Genomic DNA, 19,167 nt, shown 5'->3' on the forward strand with positions numbered 1-19,167 from the left:
TGTGCATGTATCTGTGTGAGTGTGTGTGTGTGTATGTGTGTGTGAGTATGTAGTTTGTGAGTGTGTGAGTGTGTGTGTTTGTGTATGTTTGTGTGTGTGGTGTGTGTGTGAGTGTATATGTTTGTGAGTGTGTGTTTGTGTGAGTGTGTATGTTTGTGTGTGTGAGTGTGTATGTGTGTGTATGTGGGTTAGTGTGTGTGCATGTGTGTGTGTGAGTTAGTGTGTGTGTGTGAGTGTGTGTGAGTGTGTGTGTATGTGTGTGTGAGTGTGTATGTTTGTGTGTGTGAGTGTGTATGTGTATGTGTGTGTGTACATTTGCATATTTCTTTGTGCACTGCATGCCAGAAGGGGGCGTTGGATTTCCCGGAACTGGAACTGCCTGACAGGAGATCTGGGAACTGAACTGAGGTCCTCTGCAAGATCAGCAAGTGCTCTTAACCACTGATCCATCTCTCTAGCCCTAAAATTTCATAATTTCAAATCATCAGAGGAGAATAAAATCCAGTAACTTCCTAAAAATTACCATTAAGTTCCAGGCATGATTATTTTTATTTACTTTTCTACAAACATTCAATATTGTCTTTAAGAGATATAAAAAGTAGAGCTTGGCAGATAAATATCTTTCTGTGCAAGCAGGAGTACCTGAGCTTGGATCCCCAACACCCACTGACACCAATCTCTGTTCTCTATATGCCTATGCATGCACACCCTCACACAGAGGCGTGTGTGTGTGTATGTGTGTGAAATGTTTATAGTCTTTAGACCGTTGTCTGAAAATATGAGGTAAATATATACAAAGCAATGGCACAGGGCTTTCTCCTGTCTCTTGTGAACTGGGTCAGAAGGAAACCCCAGACTTCCAGAAGCATTGTATAGATATTGTCATTATGGCTTACAGCCAGGAGAAATACCCTGGACTAAGGGCAAGGTACTTGGATTCCAGATGACACCTTGCATGATGTGAACTTGAATAAATCTCTCTGCTCTGGATCTCGGAAGTCTTGTCACAGAATGGAAGGGGCTAAATCAGGTCATCTGCGTATAAAGCGAGGAGTCAGTGAGTTTAGAATCTGTATTAAGTGACTAAAACTTCTATTTATTTATGCATTTTTAATTTGGGGGGTCCTATTCACTCCATATATGTGTATGTGAATATGTATGTTATACACATTCAAATATATATTTTTATTTACTAGTCACTTCATTATTGGCATTAAAATATTTCTTGAAGTGTGTGCCCTAGTTAGCTTTAATTGTTAGCTCAACCTAGTTATGTGGGAGAACAGGCTTCACCGAGGAATTGCCTAAATAAGATTGGTCTGTAGGTATGTCTTGTGGTGACGTTGTCTTAATTAATAATTGAATCATGAAGTTCCAGCCCACTGTGGGCAGCACCATCCCTAGGCAGGTGATCCTGGGCTGTATAAGAAAGTTAGCTGAGCATGAGTCTGTGAGCCAGCCAGCCAGCCAGCAACATTCCTTCATGGCTCCTATTGTATTTCCTTGGTCATGAGTGAAGTCCCTGGTCAGAGGTGATTCTATTTGTAATAGCAAGCAGGCCTGCCTTCTGGTTCCTGCCTTGTGTTGTCTCAGTGATGGACTGGGAGTGTCAATCAAATAAATCTTTCTTCCTTAAGTTGCTTTTGGTCATGTGTGTGTCACAGAAACAGACTGAAAGTAATAAGAAAGTAATTTTCATCTCTTATTTTGTATTTTGTTTCTTGGCTTCCTTTTTAAAAGTCTCAGTGTCTTGTACAATCCAAGGTGTCACCGCCATTATTGGAGTCACCACCTTAGCCAAGGTTACCTCACTCTTTAAGGGTCTAAGACCTGGGAGAGATGCCAGAAGAGTTTACCATCAGTTTTCCTCCCTAGCCAGGAGTTGCTATAGTTACACTCACAGCATCAGCTGTCACATCTGTGTCCTGTTTTGCTGGGGGCTGGGTTTGGTGTATTTTTGATGTATGTGACTCTGGTGGTGCAAACTTTAGAGACAACTGTTTCAGGGCCAGGGAAGGAAGTAGTCTTCTGGATCCTTCACTGGACTTTCCCCTTGTTGGTCTCATCAATTTTCTTAGGGTCAGGACTTTAGGAAGGAAGAGTGCATAGTGGAGGCCCAGTGTCTGAGGTCTGTGAGGACCTGTTTCAGCCAGACATCCAGTGGAGCATCTCCATCTGGGATTAGCATTTTTTATCTTAAGAGGGTTCAGGTCTTTATGGTGATGCCAGAGGAAGTGTCATACAAAAGGTGACAATTTACCCGACTTCTGAAGTTTTCAGGGAATGTATGAATTTGAATGTCGCAAGTATATGAAGAACATGGGAAAAGGTTCTGTAGGGCAGACTAGCAGGGCTCCTCAGACACTGCCAAGGGTGAATCCCAGGACCAAATGCAGTGAGGGAGGCAGCGGGGCTGTGATTGGCAAGGCTGCTGAGGCAGAGTCTGAAACGCTTCCAGTGCAGTTCAGCTTATCCTGGGGCAGTGGCTACGAAGCAGCAGTCACTTGTCTGTGGCATACTGGCTTCCCAGCAGCCTACTGTCCTCACATTCCAGGGCTTTGGTTTTGACCCTTAAGGGCTTGAAATCAATGGGTCAGTTCATGTCTAAAGCCTAGAATCTAGAACTCAGACTAGAGATATATATTCATCTGAAGAAACTTGAATATGACTTAGATACTTGGTGCTGGTCATGTGGATACAGAGGGAATGAAAACCCAGCTTCTCTCCTGAGGAAACTTGACTGATTTGTCAAGCAGAGGAAGGAGCAGGAGAGAGAGAGGCTGTGGGTAACACCTGTGAGAGGCAGACTTGGAAACAGTTATATGTTGAATCTGTTTATGATACTTGGGGCAGAACTTGAGCAAACACCAGGAGGCTGGAAGTAAGTTTTCAGAAGATAAGGAGAAGGTGTTTGGAGGGCAGAGAATAATGTGTGTCACCCTAGACATCCAAAAGGAACCCAGATTTCTCTTGGATCACCCTAATAGAAGTGTAGCAGGGTGAGTTTATTGTCGAGATGGGAATTTCATTATCAAATTGAGATGACTAAGACAGCTCCCCTTTCCTCTGTTGGAGTGATTAAGGGGGTCTTAAGGATGCATGGGAGGTCCTGATATGAGGATCGTGAATTTGAGACCAGCCCCAACTATACAACAAGGCTCTGCCTCAAAAAAAAGAAATAAACAAACAAGTAAGTAAAGAAATAAAAATGGATTTTGGGTCAGGATTCAGATCTGGCTTAGCAAACTCTGAAACTGGAAGAGAGAGCAAAAGAGCCTTTACCCATCTTCCTCTGCCCTGTACTCCACAGGGATGGAATGTTGACAGAGCTCTCAGGTCTAGTCCTACATGTCAAAGGGGACACAGTCGGTTGCTGTGTTGACAGTGGCTTTCTTGTCTCTTGCAGTGACACTTTCGGCTGCTCCTCCCTCCTACTTCAGAGGTTTCACGTTAATTGCCCTCAAAGAGAACCAGGAGGGAGATAAGGAAGAAGATCATGCAGGCACCTTCCAGGTAAGACACCACTCACTGCCACAGGCTGTCCCAATGTTCCTTCTTGCCTGGCAGTCAGAGAACAAATGCGGAGTCCATGTAAAAGGAGAGGTTAAGCTTCATGTGTGGCTTTCCATGTGCCTTCTTGATGAAGCCCAAGTGGGCCAGCTCCATTAGAAGGACCCCACAATTGGTGGCAAAGGCTGCCAGCCTGCCTGAGGAGGCTTGGCTGCCCTGAAGTTTGTTTCACTCTGGTAGATCCCACTGCTAGGCTCTGGGCTCTCTGCACGCTTGGCGGCAGGCAGTGCAACGTGGAGAGAGTGCTCGGAAACTGGCTCAGGCTCGCTGTTTCCCCTGCAATAGGCATCTTGTGGTCGACTGGAACAAGAGCTCAGGACAGCCAGACTGGAGGGAGTTCAAAGCTCAGGAGAACGATGTTAAGGGAATGTGGAGACTGACTTATGAAGAGAGACAAAAATAATTATGCATGCTTTGCTTGGCTAAATGAGTAGGCAAGTTTAGGAGGTGATGGTCTTTGAATGTCAGTTCCAGAAGAGCAGCTCCGTACGGGGTTGGGGGTGGTGCTGTGTGTGACTGTGCAAAAGGCCACAGCGAGATGAAAGTGGGTCAGGAGAAGAAAGGGAAGCTCAAAGGCAAGACCCTGACAAGAAGTCATATTTCACTGTGGAATAGTCTTCCAAAGGAAATGGCAGCAACATCAACCCCTCTCTAGCAAGATGTCAGAATACATCCCAGAGGGATCTGAGGGGTAGGCCCAGCCAAATCTACCCTGACCATTTCTGGTAGCCATTTCCCATTGTTGTGGGATTCACTTTTATCTGGAATTTGCAAACTCAAAAGAGAAAGTGAAAAACCAGGAAAATGTTTGCCCTCAGAACTGTCTGCTAGGAACTCCGAAGACCCTGCCCCCAAATATCTTGTCCATCAGGGCCTTTTAATCACTTGGGGCCAGGTTGTAATTAAAGGCTGAATCTTGTGACTTACAATTTTTGACATTTAGAACTATCTATTTACTTTCGTGTGCATGTACACACATGTATGCCACGGCATGCATGTGGAGGTCCGAAGGCATCTTTCAGGAGCTGGTTCTCATGTCCACCATATGGGTTCTGGGAATTGACAAGGCTTCAGGCTAGGTTACAAGTGTCCTTGCCTGGTGATCTATCTTGCTATATCCTGTTTTTGTTTCTTGTGGGGCAGAGTGGTTGAGGGACACGGTCTTGCTATATATACCCACTGTATAACCCAGGCTAGCATCAAAGCCATGGAAATCTCTTTGCTTCAGTCCTCTGAGTGCTGGAGTTACAGTGGTCACCATCATAGTCAGCTAAAACATTCTTTTCTACACATGGGAGTCTGGACTTCTGGTCTGTACCCATTTAGATAACCTTCCTTGGAAGAGAACTCTAGGAAGACATACGAAAGAGTGGCCTGATAGTAATACTGCTAACGGCTCATGCTTGCCGAGTGCTTGCTGTCTACTGGGCTCTGTGCTGAGGACTCTCTCCCATGTTAGCATGTCTTACCTTGGCTTGGGACTTCGGAACTTCGTATCTCTTCCTGATTATTTCTTATTCTTCTCTCAGAGCTCCTGACATCCTTTCTTGTTACCTGGCCACGGTGGGATTCCTAGCAGTATCAGCTGCACATGGGAACTTAATAAATGCAGAGTCTCAGCTCACTGAGGCTGGATAAGTCTGACCTTGGAGCAGGGTCTGCCCCCTGTATTTTAACAAGCTGGCAAACCTGAGGTCCCATGGATTGAGAACCTCGGTGTCCTGAGACATTGAGGGAGCCATGCCTTTTCCACCCCTTGCAACAGGGACACATTCATTGATTGTTATCTATGTTACCTTTATGTTATCTATTTGTTATCCATGGTAACTTTAGGTTTCCATCCGATGGTTGATATAATCCTCAAAGCAGCATGACGAGCTAAGCACTATTGCCCTCTTTATACAGCACAGGCATCTGGGGGCTCAGAAGTCAGTAACTTCCCCAAAGCCACGCAGTTCTGTGATAAAGCTCGGATTCAGATCTAACCCAGGCTCCCAGTTATAGCCATGTTCTTGGTTATAACCATGGGGTACCGTTAGTATATGCCTGTTCAGGGCAAAAAAGAGGCTCCACTGTATGAGGTTTTCTTGCTGTTGTTGTTTGTTTGTTTGTTTTTGAATTGTTTTTACGGCAGTGGTGTATGTGCAGGGTGCCTGATATTGCCAATTTCTTCTTAATTTTTGTGGCAACTTTCTGAAGTCAGGGTTGGTATTACCATTCCTCACAAGATAAGACTGAACCTTCCTGGAATTAAGTCAAAGCAAGCCAGCACCTCAAGGCTCCACATGCTGGACTAATATTTTTTTCTCACAGTGAATGTCTTCACTCTTGTCATGCCTTTGAACCATTCAAACACAATCGGTTCTCCTGGTTTCTGAGGTTAGGAGGGGGATCATAGACCAGATCCCCATTGGACCTCTCCTGTAGTGTGGACACATTTGAAAAGTGTCATCTTTCATTGACTCGGTTCATTCATTCATTCATTCATTCATTCATTTTGGTATCACAGGGTGCTTCCTGCGCCATGCACTGACTGAGCATTGGGGACAGTGGTAGGACAAGCTGAGATTGTCCTGACCTGGTGACACTCACTGTACCCTCCTTGCCATCGTCCAGTCAAGTCAGCCTCTGCAGTTGACAGGTAGAACAAGGAGTCAAGACACCCACTAGAATAGGAATACACAAATTACAAGCACTGCTGCCATTTTTGAAAATGACATTGTTTTTTTGAAAATGGCATTTTAAAAGTAGCTAAATATACATTTCCATCCCTGGAAACTCCCTGGAGTACTTAATAACTGCAAAACTTGGGTAAACTGAGGTTGGAGAGATGGCTCTGCACTTAAGAGCACTCGATCCACTTGCAGAAGACCCAGGTTTGTTCACAGCACCCACATAGCAGCTCACAACTCTCTGTAACTTCAATCCTAGGGAATCCCATGCCTTCTGTGGGCACCAGGCACATATGTTCTGCACATACATACATGTAGACAGAACACTCACACACACAAAAAAAGAAATCTTACAAGTCTGTGTAAATCTAGATAAAGTCCACATACTTAGTTCGTTTAAATATTTTAAAGAATATTTACTTATGTGTGTGTGGAGGGGATAAGGTCGAGTATATACACCTCTGCACACACGTGGAGGTCAGAGGGCAACTTGCAGGACTCAGTTCTCTCCTTCATAGTTGGGCTGGGTATCGAAAAGGTCATCAGGCTTAGTAGCAAGCACCATTATTACCTGCTGAGCCATCTCGCTGACCACATCTTCCTGGTTCTAAAGGGGTCTCAGATGGCTTGTTATGCTTCTAAATGTCTGAGGGCTTAGCAGAAAACATAGACTCGACCACCATGCATAAGAGCAACGGAAGCAATGGAGCTGCTTTGGGCTTAGCGGGGAAGAAAGGGGACAGCAAGGGTTACTGCTCTGCTGGCTCCTGCAGATGTCCCAGAGAAGGGGTGGGGTCCCTCCTCTGCTCCAGCAGTGGGTTCCAGGGTGGTGGCATTGGCACATGACGGTGTCTAGCTGCCAGAGCGGGAGAGACACTGGATCTTTTTATGAGCTAGCTGGGTGTACTCATGGTTAATTGCAAGTGACAAGGAGTTCAGAGACCGTACTGTCTGTACAAAAGTAACTCGCCAGTCTTCACAATTCAGCTCACTAAAAACAAACTGCTCCCTGGTCCCTGGCCCAGAACACAGTCCAGCTCACTCTTGCCTTGTCTCAGCCCCAGATGTCCTTTTCCAAAGGAGCTGGGTCCTGATCACCCCATTTAAAGCTACACTGCCCTGCCACCTTGACCCTGAGCTGGATTCTTTGTTTTCTGTCTGCACCTACTCTTGGTGTTTATTAGCAACGACAGACTGCCCTGCCTGTTTCTCTTGCAGATATGTGCACTGTCTGTCCCTTCCACCATGCCTCCCACGAGATGGGGTTTTATTTATCTCCTCTGTTACTGTATTCTCCACCCTCAACAAATCTGCCCAGCACAGGCTTGGACACTCACATATTTATTGACAGATTTTTAAGCACACTGTTTGCACTGAAGTTCAAGATGGTAATCTTTCTGTTTGACTCAGGACCTGTGAGTGTCAGTTAGTCAAATAGTGAAAGTCTCAGGAACATTTGCCTGAGATGAGCCCCAACTCCTGCAAACAAGACTCAAATTCTTATTCTTAAAACTTTCCACGACCTCATCACCAACAATAAAAGTTTATTAACAACGAATGGGTTCTGAACCATTTTAGAACCCCAAAAGAAGTTTTGACATATTTGTCTAAAGCTGAAATAGTATCGCACACTTATTCTCAGGCATAGTCCTTGTATTTATAAGAAATTTTCTTCTCATTACATTAGCCAACCAATCCTGAAGAAAAGGGTAATGTAAGATGTTGCCTTCTGGTCTGGACTGGGCTGCTGCCCTGTGACCTCACAGCAGCTGTGGCTACTCGAATAAGACCTAATTGAGATTGGGCTTGTCAATCATGGATGGGGGAGGAGCTTGGGAGGTCCTGTTCTTCTGCAAGGAGCCATTGGTAGTTCATGGCTACAGAAGAGGGGGAGGCACTTACCTCCCACCCATCCTCACACAAGCAACCCTAATTAAAGGAAGACACACACACACACACACACACACACACACGTTCATACATGTACTGAAAAATAAGATACATCTTTTAAAAATTGTCATTTATAGAAAGTTGAAGGGCAGAAAAAATTTTAGGAAGATGATAACTTTTGAGGTATATTTTAAGGAGGAAAAAATTTTGTAGCTGGAGAAGAGGAGCAATAGAGGAATGCATGTGAAGGCCTTCAGTCACTCTGTGTGAAGACCCATCACGTTTTAATGCTTCCCTAGATATTTCTGACAGGTCACAGTAAAGGTTTTTTTGTTTAAAAAAGAAAAACAGCAACAACACAACAACAAAAACTAATGGGCCAAGGACTGGTAACATTGCTAGGACCACCCTTCCCTTTGGGAATTCAAATGGTAGAAAGCATTTCCGTTGAGTTGTGATGCTGAACGAACTGTCATAAGAGACACTTCCTAAGTGCTGAGATTACAGATGTGGACCACATCTGGCTCAGTCACCGATTTTTAGCAACAACCTCAGAGCTGTTCCACTGGAAGTGGGGATCAGATTATGACTGGGCAAAAGTTTGCACACCCACACTAGCATTGTGGGTACCTCTTTTCTATTGGTTTCCTACAGTATTTTAATTCTGTTCCTCTCTGCTGGAAGTTCCATGAGACTAGGAGCTGTTGATTTCTTTCAGGATAATGTGTTTGATGTGGAGTTCGGGTCTTACACACCATCAGAGCTCAGCAAATCTTTGTCACAAAACACTAATTTATCTTCTCTCAGATATCTTCTGCAATACTTAGTTTTTCATCAACTTGATACATCTTGACAAACCTCATCCAACAAAGCCATACCTCCTAAACCCTCTCAAATAGTTCCACCAACTGGGGGAACTAAGCATGCAAACATACAAACCTATGGAGACCATTCTCATTCAAACCATCACATACAGCAAAGGTCATCTGGTGAAAGAAAACCTCCATTAAGAAAATGCCTCTATCAGATTGGCTTGTAGGCAAGTCCCTGGGACATTTTCTTGTTGAATGATTGGTGTGGAGGTACCCAGCCCATTGTGGGCAGTGTCACCCCTGGGAAGGTAGTCCTGGGTTGTATAAGAACAGTGGCTGAAAGTAAGCCTGGAGAGCAAGCCAGTAGGCAACACCCCTCCATGGCCTCTGTTCCAGTTCCTGCCTATAAATTCCTGTCCCAATTTCCCTTGTGATGAACTATAAGCTATAAGCCACAAAATCTCTTTCCTCCTGAGCTGCTTTTGGTCACAGTGTTTAACATAGTCTTGATCACCTTTTTATTGCCATATTAAGATACCATGACCAAGACAACTTATAGAAGAAAGTTTACCGTTTTTAGAGGGTGAGTCCATGACCATTAAGGTGAGGAGCATGGCAGCAGGCAGGCAGGCATGGCATGGCATGGCACTGGAGCAGTAGCTGAGATCTTTTAGTTGAGTCAGTAATCACGAGAGAGAGAGAGAGAGAGAGAGAGAGAGAGAGAGAGAGAGAGAGCGCTGAGAATGGTGTGGGCTTTTGAAATCTCAAAGCCCACCCCTAGTGACAAACCTCCTCCAACAAGGCCACACCTCCCAGTCCCTCCCAAATAGTTCCATTAACTGGAGGGACTACACATCCAAATATACAAGTCTGTGGAGACCATTCTCTTTGAAACTGCCACACACACAGCAAGAAGCCAGCTAGGAAATCCTCTTATCCCCATTTTCAAGCTAGGAAATTAGAAGAATCTGAAGTCTGATCCAAGCATGGAACTGGAAATGGCAGTGAGCAAAAATTCAACTGCTCCAGGTCTGTGTCACTTTCCCTATTTCTCTTTTGTAGGTCTAATGTAGGAGAGGAAGGTGGACAGATAGCAACTGCTTGGCTCCCTATGTCCTTGCTGGGTTGTTCCAAGGACCACACTGGGTTTATGATCTGATATATCTGCCATGTTATATACATGTCTCAGTCCTTCAAAGTCAGATCTTTGCTGCCATCATGTCTCCGTTGATCCCACTGAGGGTCTCTGTGCCTGCCCCATATCTGGGCTCTCAAGAGCTCAGTATGCTCCTCTATTCTAATTCTCCCAATACTGTCTCGTCCTGGTGTTACAACTCCCCAGTAACTCTCAAGGCTCAGGAGAGAGGCAGAGGGGGGCCATGGCCACCTCTCTGTTCCCATGCTCTCATCAAGGTCTGGCATGCTGGCCGGTTGATAAGTGTTTTCCAGATTGATGGATGACTGCTGTTGGAATGTCTGGCCCTGCCCACATGTTCACTGGCAAAGCAGGCCTCATGCTCTCCGGCATGGGAAACGGCATTTTTTCCCACATCTATTTCTAAAGGTCTGGAAATCATTTTCAAGTCCATGATAAAATTGTTTGGTAGCCTATAACTTTTATGGCCACAAGAAATTTTTTTGTGTGTGTATCTACTAAGTAGTTTCTAAAAATACAGTAAGTTGGTCTGAGGGTGTATCTCAGTGGTAGAGCATTGGCAGCTTGGGTAAAGGCGGCCCTGGGTGAACACAGCATAACGAAACCAATACATCTTTATTCCAGACCTATCATTTGATGATGTAGGGCTTAATTTTGGTTTTGCACACACTTGAAACCATGTTTGCTTGTTTGTTTTTTAAGACTTAAATTCAGAGTGAGTCGTTCATTGTTTACCAAAAACAGTCACCTGCTCTGGGATATTTTGGTTATGTTTAAATGTTATAATTATTGAATATTGTAATTCTTATTTTTTAAACTGTTTCATTTATTTATGTATTTGTGAAGAACAGATGAACCCAGACGTGTTAGGCTCTGAGAAGGTACCCATGAGTACCACAGACTGAAGTCCCTGCCCTTGGAGAGAGCACGCTTCACTCCTTTGCTCACTGGGTGGTCTGAGTTTCTGACCTGCAGGTTTTAGGCTCTCTCTATGTCCTGCCATTATACCAGCTTTTCCTCGTACCTGAACAGGTAGGGGTCTGACATATATGCACACAGTTTCCTTATAGAGCTGGCGGGCTCTTTACCAAGTTTCTTTGTTTTGCTTCCACCTTCACTGATGCTTGGGTGTCTCCCTGACCCCTGGCTGTTGCCTGAGGTCCCACAGTCATCCATGTTCAAGGCCAGAAGACTAGGGAAGAGAAAGAGGTGTAGTGAAAAGCAATCCTTTAAAGAAAGCTTTTATCTCAAGAGTGTTCTTTTGCCATCTCTTTCCTTTTTTCCTTTTCCTTTTCTTTCTTTTTCTTCTCAGGTTTTCACTTTTCAACCCAGGATGAATGAAACTTTAGTTTTTATGCCTCAGCTTCCCTGATGTTAAAAGTTTTAGAAATGTTGTCATCATGTTTGATTCTTGTCTTCTTTCTTGAAATGTGCTCAAAGCAGAGCAAAGTGGTCAAAATACATGATAACTTGAAGAGGGGGAGGAGGAAGAGGGAAAAGGTGAGTGGGAAGAGCTCAATGGGTGTTCCACACACGATTCCAAGTTTTATAGTAATACTGCCCTTCCAGGATGAGTAAGGTTAAATAGTAAGCAACAGTGATTTTCAAATTACACTAGGCACCAACTCAGACAGTTTGATTCTGACCACCCACTGCGAGGGCTGAGGACTCTATCCCGTGTGTCTCTCTGGTTGAGGTAGCTCTCAGACTGCACTTAAATTATACAAACTATCACTGAGATGGGCTGACCTGAAACTTGTTCAACAAGTGATTTTCAAGGAGGCAGAGGCCAGCTGCTCTGCATAGGGAAGGGGACAGGGCTGAGGACACAGAAGATAGGCGGGAACAAGAGCACAGGGAGAGGGGGTGGGGTCTGTGGGAGATGGACATCCTGGAAGGACCCCCAATTTAGAAAGCACATGCTCAGGGGTAGGGGCCACCCTTAGACTTTCCCATCTGGCCTCAAGAACCTGGTTTAGAAGCTGAGTGAGCAGGTGGGTGCTCTGAAGAGTCAGCTTGGTTACAGTTTGCCTCTCAAAAGTTATGTGCACTTGATACACTTGATCCCTCTGCGATAATGTTGAGGTTATAGAACCTTTACAAGGTACAGCCTAGTTCACATAATTAGTTAGGTCATGAGGCAATGACCTAATGTTGACTTTGTACAGTGAGTTAACGTTCATAAAAACAAGATAATGGAAGGCTATCCTTTGCACTCAGCCCCTGGTGTGCGTGTGGTGGTGTGTGTGCCCCTAGATCGCCTCCTTTTTTCCAGGTTGTGAAGCAGCCTGAGGGAGCCTTACTTTCTCAAACAGAAACTGAAAGGCATGTCCTCAGCCTTCAAGACCATGAGATAAGCAAACATCTTTCCTTTTTGTAGTAACCATCCCCAGATCTTTTCTTATAGAACCGAAGAGCAGATTGGTGCATCCCGCCAATCCAGCCAAGGTGAAAGAGAAGTAGGGCACTATTTAGGAAGTTAGTCAGGGGTCCATAATGACAAAAAAAGGTCGGCGCTTAAAATGCTTATCATTGGAAAGAAGTCCTGCGACCCAGTCCCTGCATTCACTGCTTCTCTCAGAGCTGCATCTTCCAGAGAGATGTGCCTGGCTACACATAATTCCCTGCTCCTTCATTATCTGTCTGCTTTTTGATTCCCATCAGCCTAGATTTAACCCTAGTGACAGCGAATGTTGACTGTACATTTAATAGGTTTTAGAATCGCCCAGGGGACATGTTTATGAGAGAATTTCTAGGCTGGGTTAACAGAGGTGGGAAGATGCACCCCAAATGTGGACAGCCCATCTCACAGGCTGATATCAGCATCTATTTCCTTCTCTCTTGGCTCCTGACTATGGAAGCAATGTGACCAGCTACTTCAAGTTTCTGCTGCCATTGTTGATGACATCACCAAGTCATGATGGCAGTCCAGCATGTACCCTTTACCTGTAAGCTAACCTGCTTTTTTATTTACTTGGTTTTTATTTGTTTCATTTTGTGTTTTTACATAACAGTGAGGAAAGGAATGCATGCAGCCCCATCATTTCTCCCAGGTGGCTCTTCAGGGACCCCCTTCCCCCATTGTTGGTGGACACATCCTTGTCTACTGACATATCTTAGAGTCACAGAGAACTGACCACACCCTGTAGTCTTACTCATTCTCCAGTAAGGTCTCCCAGGTTTTGCCTTTTTTTAAAAAAAGATTTATTTATTGTTATATGTAAGTACATTGTAACTGTCTTCAGACACACCAGAAGAGAGCATCAGATCTCATTACGGGTGGTTGTGAGCCACCATGTGTTTGCTGGGATTTGAACTCAGAACCTTCGGAAGAGCAGTCAGTACTCTTAACCACTGAGCCATCTCTCCGGCCTGTTTTGTCTATACTTAATTCATCTACCTGTGCCCTTATGTGCCTCTCCCTTCTCCTTGCCTAATAGACCTCATTGATTTAAACCTGGCATTATAGATGTGTGAACTCATATGATTTTGTTGGTGGTAGCTGGGCTGTGCGTTGCAGAATGTATGGCAGTATCCCTGGCTTCAAGTAACACCCACACTTCAGCAGCTGTGACAGTCTAAATGTCCTAGTTTTTATCAGTTGTCTTCTAGGGAACAGATTTATCCTCACTGAGACCCACTTCTCTGAATGCTGTGTTCCTCCAAGCTCAGTCCCATGAGTCGCTGCTCTGCTTCCATTGGGCCAAGTTCTATCCTGCTCTGGGTCTGGGAACACAAACCCTGACTATGACTAAAGGAGTAATAATTAGTCATTTCAGAGCTACACTCTGAGTGAGAAGGCAAATTAATCTAATTTGGCTCCTTCTTGGGGGAAAAAGAGAGGGCGAGGGACTTTCTGACAATTATTCCCTCAAATTCTCTCACTCACTGATGGATTTGCAACCGCTCTTGCCAGAAGTTCCATTAACTTGTTGCCTGGATATTGGCTGGGTCTTCCTGGGTTGGATTCAGCTCACGTGCCTCAGTCTGCTCAGACCACAGTGCTACTCTGAAACACACTGCCTTTTAGGTGCCCAGTTCACTCAACTGGAGAATCCCGAGAACTGTGTGACTTACTTTACAGTGCTGGAGAGTAGTTCTGGCTTGAAGGTGTGCTAGGCCAATGAATACTTTGCTACAGGCGGCATCCCCAGCCCTGGACAGCCTTCTCCAACATCGCACCTGCAGTCCATCTCAGGAAACACAGAGGGCAAGAGATAGCACAAAAGTGCCTGGACATGCCAACAACTTTTGATTTATGCCTAGAACATTGCTTGCAGGCTTATATGCTCATTTCCAGACCACCTTAATCATGGCTGCATTTAGCTATAGTATATTTTTATTCCCTGTCTACTCTAATCCTAATTTTCACAAGCAAATCAATGAGAAAGGTGTGGTGAAGACTTTACTGATGATGGAATAGATTCAGAGAGGTTGTTTACTTGCGCAGGTTCATAAGCAGGAATTCCCCATCATGGAAGGTGCTTTCTTCCCTTGAGTGTTTTGTAGAAAGACTAAGCTTGAGTCTAGTTGCTGTGTATTCAGGAGAAAATAGAACATGAAGAACAGTAACATAACTAGCTCTTTGTGTTTTCTTCTGTTCTTGTTTTGATGCTGGCTCTTGTTATTGAGTCCTGACTGACCTGGAATTTTGTAGAAAGCCATGCTGTCTCAAACTCCATCCTCCTGTTCCAGCTTCCCTTACTGGGATGGAAGGCATGTGTTGCTATACCCAGCAGAGATGCTTCTGATAATAATCAAATAGAAGCCCACGCTAGGGAGAAGATCTGGGTGAGGGCCACTATCCTATGTGCCTCTCCCTGCTCAAGCTGCCCCAACCTCCCCTGTCTGTCAGTGACTTCTAGATCCTGGCTCTTGACCTTCCAACCAAACGCATAGAACAGACTCAGCCAGGGACTGGTGACTCTGTGGGGCCCCTTAATAGGAAGTGGGCTGGTGGAAGTGTGGGAAGCCATGGATGAGAACCAGAAGGAGGGTGGCACAAAGCAGGGAGAGACAGAGATTCGACCTGCCCATTGTTTGCGTTGGAGTATGCCAGAAGTCAAAATGAACCCTCCATGATACACACATGGCACGTAGGATGCCTGTCCCAGCAGGAGCTATTCCCTATCAATATGCCTGACATCCAGTGGCATCTGAAAGTCAAGAACTATGGCATTTTGCGTCTTAGATGTCAATCTAACTCAATTGGTGGAAATTATCTAGCATTGCATGGAGACTATAGCAGTGGGGTGCCTTTTGTGTGGAATCTAGGTGGCAGACACGTCTCCGTCATGTTGTGTCTTTGGGAGCACGTGGAGGAACATCTACCATGTGCTAGTCATAGCCTGAGGAACACAGTATATAAAGAGGCCCCGACCTGCTTCTTTTCATACAGATTTGTGACTTTGGTCTTTTAGAGTAGATTTTAAAAGTAGTAGTCCGCTTATATTAATGTTTTATTAGTATACATTATATGCATATTACACTATGTTAGTATATATTAGTAGACATTACTAATATTGTAATGAATTTCAATATAACACTTTTGTATGTGTACATAACATATTTATATTAATTTATAGTAATGGATTTTAGTATGACACTTCCATACATGTACACAATGTGTTTTGATTACATTCACCCCTTACCTTCTCATTTCTTCCTTCCAGTCTCCCTGACCCTCTTCTTCTTCCCAGCTAGCCTCTACTTAGTGCTCAACCACTGAGCTAATTCCCCAACTCCTAGCTTCTACTTTCGTGTCTCTTTTTTTCCTTTGTTTTTTGGTTACTGTCTTAGTCAGGGTTTCTATTCCTGCACAAACATCATGACCAAGAAGCACTTGGGGAGGAAAGGGTTTATTCAGCTTATACTTCCACATTGCTGTTCATCACCAAAGGAAGTCAGGACTGGAACTCAAGCAGGTCAGAAAGCAGGAGCTGATGCAGAGGCCATGGAGGGATGTTCTTTACTGGCTTGCTTCCCCTGGCTTGCTCAGCTTGCTTTCTTATAGAACCCAAGATTACCAGCCCAGGGATGGTACCACTCACAAGGACTCCCCACACCCCCTTGATCACTAATTGAGAAAACGCCTTACAGCTGGATCTCATGGAGGCATTTTCTCAACTGAAGTTCCTTTCTCTGTGATAACTCCAGCTTGTGTCAAGTTGGCACAAAACCAGCTAGTACAGTTACCTAGGAAGTTTCATTAGGATTGCTTGTGGGAAGTTAAGGGAAGGCTTATGTACAGGAGTGTAGACACCTTACCAGTGACTATGCCATTAATAAGGAGTCCCTTTCTCTTCCCCTACCAACCATTCAGGTTTATAACTCTTCAGGGTGAGGTGGAGGCCCTGTGAACTCTTCCTTCCATGACTGAATGTCCATGGGACAGAGCTTACGCAGGTCATCATAGCTGTTGTGAGTTCAAGAGTGCTACAGCCATGTTGTGCCCAGAAGCCCACATCTTGGGCTGCTTCCCTTCCCTCTCCATTAGTCTAGCTATTAAAACAATAAATGCACATTATAAAACCATATGAACATTTATGAAATGTCAACCTGTCATTCTATGGATGCGACTATTATTGGTCATGTAGACTTATTGTTTGGCTTTGTTTTTACATGTCGTGCTAATGCAAACAACGATGTAGGCAAGTACTCTGCCAACTGAGCTCTATCCCAGCCCCTTTAAATTGTTTTAGTGGCATCTATTCCTTGTACACAGTGATGGGTTCACAAGGGTATTTCATTGGAGTGTAACACATGAGCTTTGCCCGGATTCACCTTCCTGTACTCCCCCTTTCTTCCCTCCCCACTCTTGCCAGTCTTCTGTCTTTTAAGAAGCAGAGTTCTGAACAGACATTGTTTTTTTGTGGCCATAAAATAGTTCACTAAACATTCCCATAGTGAGGTGTGGCTCAAGATTAGTTCTTTCTTTTTTTTTTTTTTTTTTTAATTCAGTAGAATAAACCCTTAAAATCAAGTTTGATCAGTCTCAGTCCATTCCCACTGGTTTAACAAAATATCATTATGTGTCCTGAATGGGCAGCCTCATCATCAGGTGGACATCATGGTGCACTTGATGCATGTGACATCACTAGGTGATGTAATCTAATAGGACTACCATGCTATATGATGTCTTCTGTTGACTCAGCAGTGGAGATGCAGGGTGCGTCTCTTCCAGAGGGTGGGTAATGTATACATAGTAACTGTTTCTCTCTCCCAATTTTGGAGGCTTGGAAAGCATGAGATTTGGGTGCTAGTGGGTTCAGCATCTGTTGAGGCCTATGGTCTGCTTCCAGGATGGTGCCTTGCTGGTATGTCTTCCAGAGAGGATGGATACTTCCAGAGAATAATGGCAGACAAGGTCAATGGAATCCCTTGGAGATGTTGTCTATGCCTGTTAGTCCCAGACACCTCTGGGACTTCACCTCCTAAAGGGTCCACCATCTAATGCTATCCCATGGTTGCTTACTTGACACATTGATTCTAAGGTACACTCAAACAAAGCAAGCAGAAATGCGTTCTTACATTTTAGAGTCATTATTAAGCTGGTTACCCAGAGTGAGATTTCTGCATCTAGTAGTAGAGGCTGTGTCGTTACTCTCATAGACTAGGACAGTTGAAAACATCCCAGTGTCTGTCCATCTGTGCCAGCAGCTTCCTTATTAGGATCAAGCCATATGACCTGTGTAAACTGTGATGGGGCTGGAGTCTTAAGGACAACTCTGTGACACTGACCAGGTTCCAGGTCCCTTGGTTTTAACTGTCTTCACTGACTGGCTTACAGCAAGCCCAGGAAGGAGCCATGCTGCCAGGATTCACAAGAGATGCTGAAGCATCATCAAGCACTGCCTCCTTGCTCCCCAAGATCAAGTCCCTCAGCTTGAGGCCTTGGTCTTTTCCTGCCATTAGAAGGATGAGAGAAGATGGAGGCTTTTGTGCCTGTGTCCTGTGGCTGGACATTGCTGATCATGCTTCAGACATTTCTTTCCTTGGGTGTCATAGCAGGATCTCATCTCCATGGGAACGCTACCCACACTAAGCACATTCACACCCTGTCTCATTTATTCAATCGATTTACCCCAACACCAAGAGTCCAAGCAGGGCGGCTGTTTCTCTGAATTTGATTTCCAGTCAACTGTACACCCTGCTCATTTATTGTTAATGAGTGTGTTAAGTAAGGCAAGTTCACAGTAGGTTTTCCATTTTCCTGATACATTTTCATACTCCCATTAATAGAGAAGTATATATCCAACCACGTTCAAAAAGAATTTAAAAGAACTCACACCTGACTTGATCTAAAATTAATACTTGTAAAACAGAACTCTAAAATGATCATTCTAGGGCAACTCCAGGGTTTTCAATTGGAGAAGTCAGGAAGCTTGAGAAGTTATAGATATAGTAAAGAAAATATGACAAATCATTTTCAAGTCCAAACTGAACAAATGACCAGGTATTTTATATATTATAACTAGTTGAGGGCCCCAAATAATGTCATTTTAAAAAAATTAAAACCATTGAAGTCCCCCAAATAGTGGAAATCTGTTTTGAAGAAAGCTTCAGCCCTTTAGTTAATAGAGAGAGAACTATATCTTTTTAGCTAACCAATTTATTTTTTATTTTTATTTTTAAAACAATTTTACAATTTAAATATAGTTTGATCATTTTCTTCCCTTCCCCAAGTACTTCCAGATCCTCTCCCCCAGACACCCCCCAAAACAAAAAGTAACACAATACAACAACAAAAAGCCCCAAACCTAGAAAACAAAACACAGTCTCCCAAAACCCACCAAACTGTAACAAAATAAAAGCATACACACAGAAAAACCTGTAGGGTCCATTATATGTTGGTCAACTACTCCTGAGCACGAGGCCTGCCTTGGAGTGGTTCATACACCCAGTGTCACTCCACTGGAGAAAACTGCTTTTCCCTCTCCCAGCAGGTATAAACGACCATTCAATTGTTAGCCTTTATCCTAGTGACTAGGTATTCATTCATTCATTCATTCATTCATTCATCCATCCATACATACATCCATTCACTCATTCAGTTTTCAATAAAACA

General features: G+C 44.1%; 1 protein-coding gene across 1 annotated transcript in view; it reads left to right on the forward strand.

Annotated features, from left to right (window-relative positions):
- The window catches only part of Spon1 (spondin 1, (f-spondin) extracellular matrix protein), a 277,378-nt gene that overhangs the window by 19,042 nt on the left and 239,169 nt on the right, over positions 1–19,167 (forward strand). The window contains exon 2 of the mRNA NM_145584.2: positions 3,407–3,513. Coding sequence (NP_663559.1) covers positions 3,407–3,513 — 107 coding nt within the window. The remainder of the gene's footprint in view (positions 1–3,406; positions 3,514–19,167) is intronic.

Source organism: Mus musculus, chromosome 7 (genome assembly GCF_000001635.26).
Source record: "Mus musculus strain C57BL/6J chromosome 7, GRCm38.p6 C57BL/6J".
Lineage (NCBI taxonomy): Eukaryota > Metazoa > Chordata > Mammalia > Rodentia > Muridae > Mus > Mus musculus.